Source organism: Papio anubis, chromosome 2 (assembly GCF_008728515.1).
Source record: "Papio anubis isolate 15944 chromosome 2, Panubis1.0, whole genome shotgun sequence".
Lineage (NCBI taxonomy): Eukaryota > Metazoa > Chordata > Mammalia > Primates > Cercopithecidae > Papio > Papio anubis.
In genome coordinates, this window is record NC_044977.1 from 22,388,847 (window position 1) to 22,398,666 (window position 9,820).

General features: G+C 35.9%; 1 protein-coding gene across 3 annotated transcripts in view; it reads left to right on the top strand.

Moving 5' to 3' along the window:
• The window catches only part of ZPLD1 (zona pellucida like domain containing 1), a 46,293-nt gene extending 37,292 nt beyond the window's left edge, over window positions 1-9,001 (top strand). Inside the window, exons 9-10 of one of the 3 annotated variants that reach the window (XR_002520248.2) lie at window positions 2,867-3,511; window positions 3,921-3,981. Coding sequence is in view for 2 of the 3 variants with exons in the window: in XM_021933999.2 (XP_021789691.2) it covers window positions 3,482-3,511; window positions 3,921-4,096 (206 nt within the window). In the remaining variant the exon portion in view is untranslated. Of the gene's footprint in view, window positions 1-2,866; window positions 3,570-3,920 lie in introns of those variants that run through there. The other 2 variants (XM_021933999.2, XM_021934000.2) reach the window with 2 other exon arrangements.
• Window positions 9,002-9,820: the final 819 nt, after the last annotated feature.

Sequence of the window (9,820 nt, forward strand, 5' to 3'; positions counted from 1 at the left end):
CCAGAGGAGCACACTCACACTTTCAGAGTTCCCTTGAATCCGCTCTCATCCTCTCTGGAATTATTTTTAAATAATTTTGATACATGTTGGCATGGTCTTCTTTAGTCATCATGGTGGTCTCACTGCTTAGAGGAACATATATAAAGATGTTTACATTGTAATACTATGATACCCATGAAAAAATATATTTTTAAAAATTCCACATGAACACAGAACTCAGAACTCAAGCCCTATCCATCCATATGCAAATCCTATGTAAACTTCATGTTCAGCTTCATGACCAGAACTACTTTTTTTCCTTCGTTTCACTTTATTTTTATCTTAGGTCAGCTAGAATTTATCTCTTCGGGTCCTGTGGCCAATTTTATATAGACAAGTCCAATTTCAGGCTTGATTTGCTCTCTTCAAAGCTCTCTGATTCTTGGAAGTTTTGCTCTGTTTGCTCATTGAACCACTCCTTTTCCCTAGACATCTAGCTTAGGTCAAGTTCAGTAAGTTGTTAAACCTCAGAACTCCTGTTTTGTTTTGCTTTTTAATGAAATCAAATCCATTCTGGATATTTTTTTTACCCAACATTGTTAATAGTTTTGTTACTTGACTTAGGAAAATCTTCACACCCTCATAATGCAACCCCTCAAGAGAAATTTCCTGAAGTGTTCTTATTTAAAACTTCAAAATGCTAAAGGTGCTTGGATAGGGGAGTGCTTATCAAAGGGTGCAATTCTGGAAATCTAAAGGCACCAACACCAGAAAACAATACCTAATTGTTTTGTTTAATTAAATTCCTGTGGAGAAACCCAAGCCATATTCTTGTTCAATTAGAATTGTTGAGTTTTGTGAGTAGTTAATAATTCACTTGAGCATGCTTGTTTAGTCCCTTCATGGGACTGGCACTCTTCTAGGAACTGGGAATACAACAGGGAACAGGCCACAGACTTTGTCCTCGGAGATCTTAGAGTTCAGAGGTAGAAACAGACTATTAACGAACATAACACTGTGGAAAGTAAAAAGGTCGGCGCTTATTAACTTGAAATGTGTGGTCTATTTTACTATATAGGTTATTAAAGTTTTTTAAAAAAATAGTTTTCTAGTGCTAAGAGAAAAAAATCATTCTGCATATATCTTTCGTGGTCTTTTTATTATTATTATTTCAACTACCTACATGAGAAAGCAGAGAATGACAATTTATCTGCCACTTCTGGCTTTCAAATGACTGTGGCATTGCTGCTATCACCTTCCTCCTATAGGATTTCAAATAGATAAATATACTCTTGGAGACCCCCAAAAGTTTGGTATTCCAATCAGTTCTAATTCCAGAAGGCTTCAGGTGTTTCTTTTAGCATATATGTACATGTCAAGACCAAGTGGGTTCGAGGAAAAAACAAGCTGTGGTGCGATAAAAGTCTCCTGAAAAAATGTCTACCTTCCCTTTCAAGGCTTTACAGTGCTTTGATGTTTTGTTTGTTTGTTTTCTTTGTTTGCAATAATACAAAAATTGGAAGCTACCAGAAATAGCAACTAGATAAAGCAATTCTCTCCACCTTTATTCACTATCAAATACAATTCCAAATAGTATTAGAATATCACAGGTTTTGATTTCAACCACCTGCCAAAGGTAGTACTCTTTCATTTATTCAGAGTCCTGGAACCTGGATTTTGTCATTCCAGTCTCATTTGGAAAAGGGTGCGTCCTTTCCCCACACAGGGAGATTTTGTCCACAGCCAAGTCCTCATTGATGACCCCTGAAATATTGCTTCTATAGAAGTGTTGGTGGTAATATGGGGAGTGAGAGGGACAGTCTGACTCTTGTTAACCTTAGGAGGCAGAAAATAGCGGAGAGGGCATATAGTCATAGCACTTTTGTCTTATTTGGAACACTTATTAGAAAGGAACTTTCTATTTTTTAGTTGAAATATTTTAAAGCAATTAAGTGTGATTTCTAAAAAAGACAATAGCTTTCAAAAAGAAATTTTGTACCATTATATATTCTCCCCCTGTGTTCCAGTGAGGCAGCTCATCTTGGGAAAAGAGCACATGGATATTTTGGAAGAATTGCTCATAGTCCATTCATCCCATCTGTTTCCATGAGAAGCAAGTGTGATTATAAAGTAGTGTTGGTTAGAGATTAGGATTTTTCTGAATGTTGTATAATAAAAATGTGTGTTATTTTTCTTTTTGTCCTATAGCGATGCATTGCACCATTCAAAAGAGTGCTATGAATGAGTGCCGTATTAATTTTGAGCATTGTACTTCAGGATCAGACAGCATCGTTTCTGCCAAGATTCATGTGTCTGAAAAAAAAAATGGTGTCAGATATTTTATAAATATCTCACCAGGTTCTCCCCTTACTTGTTTTAAATACTCATCCTAGAGTTTCATAGCTTGAGATATTCATCTTCATCACCAGAAATAGTTTTCATACTTGGCCAGTTTATATTATTTTAGGAAAAGGACTCTGAAACTGAGCTTTGTTTTAAGCATATGTTTACTCTGTCATAAAGGCTGTGACAGATGGAAATTTCTTTATCTGTAAAATGGGGGTAGCAATAATATCCAAACCATATGGCTTCTGTGAGAATGAAGTGTGATAATGTATGAAACAGCAGTTTATGAACTATGTAGTTTTATACACATATTGATTGTAATAATATTTATATTCCAGAAATAAACAGTCAATTGCACACATTATATGGTTCAAATAACAAACACAAATATTAAAACACAAATATGAAATTGTTGTTATTTAAAATATGAAATATGAGCTCATACAAGCTCAAGGGTTAATAGCAACATGATGACAAATTGGACAATAAAAATTGGGAAATCAAGTAATATGTTTATCACATCTATTATTGTATTTGGCAGGGAAAAGTCAAAAATCAACAGCTTCAATCTTTTACTTAACAGATGCAAATAAAACTACAACTCAAGCTAAGTAGTCATGTTTTCCTTTCATATAGTTATTAAGTGTAAATTTATCTTCTTGGAACTTAAAGTGATGTGTTTGCAGATTATGTTGGACAAATTGGCAATACTTAAAATAGAGTGGCACTAAATAATGAATATTCTGTATAACAGAATAACAAATAGCAGGTTATAGGACCATAAAAAATGTAATAGCTGTTAACAATTACTGCCCCCACTAACCTGACTGGAGAGCTAATGATGAAACAAAGTTGGCAGGCAAGAAAACAACATAGTGTAGATTTTTTTCACTTACATTTATATACCCAGGACAGGTGCAGAATGTGGGCTTGGGGAATAGAAAGATGATGAAATCCAGTACATATGAAACAGGGCATGGAAAAGCAGAATGGTTTAGGAGGCCTTTCATTTTTGCCTTACTCAAGGAGATTATGGGTGGAAGTAAGAGGAGATATAGGTAAAAATGTAGGTACAAAGTAATTATTGATCAGAATAAACAAAGGTAAATATTTGGAGAGATGATGTCACTTCTCTTTTTCTGTTTTTTCCCCTCAGATGAGACTCCAACCAACAATTCACAACTTGGTAAGATAATTAACATATTTTGCTGTTTTGTTTTTTTTTTTACATTTTTGGTGATCAGTTACAAAGCTGTAATCATCTCAGTGTAATGAGCTTGAGTTTTCCAAGTTTGGTACATTTTAGATAACAGTTCACTGAGGGTTTTCAAGCTCATATGTGATCTATTGGTCAATTTTTATAGCATTTGATAGCTTTTTGATATTTTTGGTTTTGGCGGCCCATGGGCAGCCTCTAAACCATACAATCCTTTGGTATTGGGTTGAATTACAGTCAAATAGATTGTAACACAATTCAGTGCCATGCTGCTATTCTACGAGATGCTGATGAAAGACGTTTTGCAGGTAAAATTGGGTTAAGGTGGGATAAATATTATATGGGGCCTTTACAACTGGGTGTGTTTCGTTATTTGCAGGTTCTCCAAGTGTGCCTCCCTTCCAGCTGAACGCCATCACCAGTGCACTGATATCAGGAATGGTCATTCTGGGAGTTATGAGCTTTTCTCTTCTTCTGTGCTCACTGGCCCTTCTGCACAGGAAGGGACCCACCAGTTTAGTGTTGAATGGCATAAGAAACCCAGTCTTTGACTGACTGTAACAGGTGCCTCCTCTCTGGAGAAGGCTTCACTGACTAAACTATATGTGACTGCAGTCAGTGTTCCATCTGAATTTCATGTCAGTCCACATTCAATATTTGTAGGTTTGACAAATTTCACAGTGTAGCTTGTCAGCGTAATGATAGTGAAAGAAGTTTATAATATTGCTATTGTCACTGATGTATGTGGCCAGCCGTATTTTTATGCCACCAATGAATATATTGACAATAAGTGAAAAATATTCAGGACTTAGCTCTTCCAGGATCAGTAATATTTCATTTTACGTCAGTTTGCTTTTGATTGTTGGTTAAAAGATAAAAGGTTGGAGTAGACAAAAAATGAAATGTGTTGCATTTCCCCCTTAAGCATTAAAGCCCACTGCAGCGGCATTTAGATTTGCACATGTGGTCCTAGAATAAATGTTGCTTTTTGTTTTAAATCCAGATATTCCCTGCTTCAGGATGTGTTTTAACTGGACTGGCCAATTTGGATACCTGAGATGTAACTACTCATTCTATGACCTCCTGTGTTTTTGGCTGATTTCCATGTCTGACAATACTCATTTTAAAAGAAACTCTTGGGACATATCTCTTAACCTGGGGCATCCTTTTGTATAGAAGATAGTGAAAATAGTTGTTAGCTTCCAAGTGTCCTAGTACTAAGTGTCCCTAGATCATTATTTGTTAGAATAGGAATGGCTGTGATCTGTTTTCTTCTTCTGGTTCACGTGAGAACATCAGCACATGTTAACTCTCCTCCCAGGTAAACAGTTCAACTGCTGTTGCAGCTGTGCTTCCAGCAGTGAGGTAACTATGCAAAGATTATTTTTAATTCAGGAATCATTACATGTGAAAACAAGCTGTAGTTGTGAAAAGAGAACATTATCATCAGCTCATAAACCTACTGTTCCTAGAAGGGTTTTGAACAGTTTAGATTCCCTTTTTCCTAAAACAAAAAGGAAACTTAGGTTAAGTGTCATTTGCAGAACATTGTTGGAATCTACATTAAAAGATATTCTTTCCCCCCATATTTTTGGTGCCAGGCAATACAATTAATCAGGAGAGGGTTTCTTTTTAAGGTATCTTCTTGTAGGTTTCATAATTGCTATGAATAAACAATATTTTCCTCTAATAGTAAACTACAAGAAGCATTTGATCCTTTATCAGTTTTGCAAAAAAGCAAGTTTTAAGCAGCCCATGTTCTTACAAAAAAAACAACGTTCTCTTTGTTTAAGCTACCTATGCACTGAACAAATAAAACAATTTAATAGCCAACCAAAACCCAGCATGTGAAGTTACTAGAAATGCCATGTTAACTATAAGAAATTGCTGTAATCGCTAATTTCTATTCAACGTTGGTGACCCATTAGTCGGGACTTAATTTACTATACTGCATGTGAATCATCAAGCAATATTAGATTGCTTCAAATGAAATGTCTACAATTTGAGTTAATAATTAAATCAATCCTCAAGCTGAAAAACACTTTTTCTTCAATTTGCCTGAATATTTCAGGAGAAAGTATTTATATTGCAATAATTAGCTATATAATTGCATCAACTTTTTATTTCAAGGTATAGACACCAAGGGAAGTGGGATCTGGAAAGTCTCTGGATAATTTATTCACACACAAAAAATTTTAAATCACGTAAAAAGCCAGTCTACTCTTCCCTGTGTTACTTCAAAATAACTTTGAAGTGACTGTTCTGAATTTCATCTGTGTTAACATGATTAACTGACCATACTACTAATGTTACCCTATGTGTACATGGATAGTATTGAAATATACTGGTAAATCTATTTCAGATACTTTAAGTGAATTGCCATTGATTCTAGGATTAAGTTCTGTGAATAGGACATTATATCATTTAAGCTGTTTTGTCAATTTGATTTTTATGCTTTTGGAACGGCCCCTGTTTCAGCTGTTGGCCTTTTCAATTCTATACTCCATTTTATAGATTCGAATAATGGACACGTATCATTTGGGAAGCAACTTAAGTACCATATTTTTTTTGCCACCCTTTCGTCATAAAAGGAAGAATCAGAGTTATAATGAGATAAACCAAGCCTGTTTTTTTACAACTTTGTTCTTATAAATCTGCAGTTATATGGAGTATTTAGTTATACTGAATTTTACAGTTATTATAGTGTGAAAAACCTTACAAAATATGTGCAAACATTTCTTCAGTTTTAATACCTCAAACTGTTTTTTGCACTTCAGGGGTAAGGTCTGATGACATGTAAAAGATGATCGTTTAATAAAATAATGGTTTAAAATGTTGACCTGTTTTTTTTTTTTCCTCCTTCCTGCTCTCGACATCCTATCCCTACTTCCACAAATACAGAGGGTCTCCAACTTATGATGGTTACATTTACAATTTTTGACTTTAAGATGGGCTTATCAGGGCATTAAATGCATTGTTGACCTGTGATTTTTTTTTATTTATGATGAGTTTTTTGAGACATAACGCCACTGGAAATTGAGGAGCATCTGTATTGAGAAAGATTTAGTCTAAAATAAGCTGCCTAATGCAACAGGGAAGGCCAGTGATCTCTGTATGTAGGTAAAGTCTGCCCTCTCAATACTGAGCCCTGTGCAGGGAGACACATTCTTAATATCAGCTAAAGGTAAGGAAGGACATTTTTCTTTGAGCTTGAGCTCTAACTAAAATGGAATTTACAATTTTAAAAACTTTGGTAGGGACAGAAAAAAAAATTGGAAAGACAAGGAGCTTGGCTTCTGCCCGGAATTTCACAGTCTCTCCTAAGTGCCAGCAGGATCTGTGTCTTGGGGGAGGGTTGGTAGGAAAGTGGCATAGTGTTGAGGCAAAATCCTTTTCCTGACCCAGAGATAATCCAATCTCACACAACTGGGCACTACCCGGAGCCCTAAGTGTTGACAATTAGCTTTGGGAGCCTCACAAGACAGGATGGTTCATGAGGGGCATTGTCAGCTGTGGAAAATGTAAGGCCACTTTATGAAGCCTCACAGACAGTAAACTTCCAGAAGTTAGAATAGAGCAGAAGTTCATGGGAGACCCTTTTTTGTGAACACGGGTCATGAACATAATATGAAGAATAGTTTGAAGAATTGCAACGGGATGGAGGGCCAGCACGCATTTATTTTGATTCCATATTTATAAGAAAAAGAGAAAGCTGATCATAGAGCAACTGCCTTTGGGAATGAGATTCTTCAATTATTTACAAGTGGGGAAACATTTAAAATAAAACAATCTAAACTCATAATTTAGAAAAAAAATTTAAAAATACTTGTATAGGAAACAAAACAAATATCAGAGTGAGCTGGAGTTGGTGTATCAGTCAGTGTTCCCCAGAGAAAAAGAATATATGATATTGGTATATATGTCACACATTATATATATTTAATATGTATGTGTATTATATAAGATTGTGTGTGTGTGTATATATGTATATAGTATTTGTGTGTGTGTAACATAAGGAATTGGCTCACATAATTCTAGAGACTTAACAAGTCCTAAGAATAGAATTGCAGTTGGCAAGGTCAGGACCCAGGAAAGCTGATGGTGTAGTTCCAGTCCAAAAGCTGGTAGGCTTGAGGCCCTGGAAGAGTTGATGTTTCCATGCAATCCAAAGGCAGGAGAAACAAAATTCCAACCTTGAAAGGCAGGTAGGCAGAAGGAAATCATTATTATTCACAGGAGGGCCAAACTGATTGGAGGTATCATACTGTTAAAAGGCTAAACTTCCTAATCAGTCCAGGAATATTAAGCAATTAATAAATAAAAGTGTTACAAAATCTGACAGTGCAATTGAAATGGTTTAAAACTATTTACTGTCTGGAGGTAAGGTTCATGAATTGAGGGTCCTCTTTTATATTACCTGGATAATATTGATCAAATTGAAGAAAGACAGGGCCATGAGTAGGTGGGGAGTGATGAACTCTAAAGTTATACAAAATTATTCCTCGGCATCAAGAGAAACAGAGTACAAAGATACATGGCCAGGCAGTATTTATTGGACCCATATCCTACAGGGCTGGCATCGGGGATGCTGGTAGCCAAGGAGAAGAATAATGACATCAGCAGTGACAACAGGCTGGAAGCAGTAAAGAACATAAAACAGAGTAGCTGAGATAATAGGGGGCAAATGCAACAAGGGGCCGCTGGACTCTGGGAGAAGAGGCCGCTGCCACTTCTTAGGAGGAACTAGTTCTTTGGTGGGAGACAGAACGAGAATCATTGACAGCTGTTATCCACATTCCTCATGACAGCTGCCCGTCCTGCAAAAGTTCAAAGGTAAGTGAAAATTGAATTAAAAAGTTATATAATTATGTTTGTGAGGATATCTTGCCTGACAGCTTATTGGCAAATGCAGTCTCTGAAAATTTGAATAACACAAGAAAACTGAAATAGCCTTAATTAATGCCACATTTTGCTGAGATATCCAGAAGAGGATTAGTTTGGGGGCTTCTGCTCATGTGGACTAGACGTAACCTTTAGAAATCTCTGCTCAGTAATCTTCATTTATAAAATGCTTTGTATTCTTGGCAAAGTGAAATTGAGAACTCAGATTGTTATCTGCTTAGTTCAAATCTCCAATTCCTCTTTGCCTCAAGTATCTGGATATTTCCTTTTTTATTTAAATTGCCAACATAATTACTTCAATTTTCTCTTCCATTTTCTGTGCAGAAAGGAGCAGTGCTAATCATTACATGGAGCTTTAGTCAAAGGCAACGCGACCCAAATTTTGAGGTTAGTTTTCATCAGGAGCATAGCTGCGTTAGCATTGCCCAGAGCAAAATCCATTACTGAATAATCCTGCTGGTTTAACTAATCAACTAACACTAGAAGATCTTGGGAGAGCTGTGGTTTGACAATTTCATGCAACCCTGACTCAGAGTTATACAGGTCCTGAAGCTATTTCTTCTCCTGTATGTAGTTTTGTAAATTATTTATTTATTTTTATAGTAGGGAACAATTGGCTAAACTGAAAAATTACTCCAGAGGAAATATAGTTGTGTTTAGCAATTATTTATGACTTGGAAATTTGAACTTATTTATTTAAAAGCTATCATTTTGCTAATGTATATTTTGTGACTGATAAAATGAGATGGCAGAAAATGATGTAGGGTTCTCATTGTAAAGAAAATGGAACCCAATAATTTCTTCTGAATCCTGTAAAGATAAGACATAGGTGCTTCTTTGGTATCTCATCTCACTCTATAAATACAATGTGGAACAAAGACAATTCACTAATGCTCACTAAAAATTTTAATACAGGCTGGGTATGGTGGCTTATGCCTGTAATCCCAGAGCTTTGGGAGTCCAAGGTGGGCAGATTGTTTGCACCCAGGAGTTCAAGATCAGCCTGGTCATAGTGAAACCCTGTCTCTACTTAAAAAATTTAAAAATTTAAAAATTAAAAGAAAAACTGTAATGCTTTCTTTCTACCTTGTCAATGGGTATATATTGAGAGTTTCTCTTATTTCACAAATTAATCATCAACATGGACGATTCGTGCCTCTAAGACTTTATCAGAAACTCTTTTGAAAGTTGCCATGAATATTGTGATTAAACCAGTAGGACCAATGGTTATTTTTACAAAGATATGCCAGGCTGAAGAAGTGTGCACACATTTGGCCTGGGATTCATAGCTGGATGTGTAAAGAACTTTGCCTGTTTACCATTGCAGTGGTTTCCAAATCCATGTGGCTCACTCCCCGAGGAGGTATTTCCACAGAC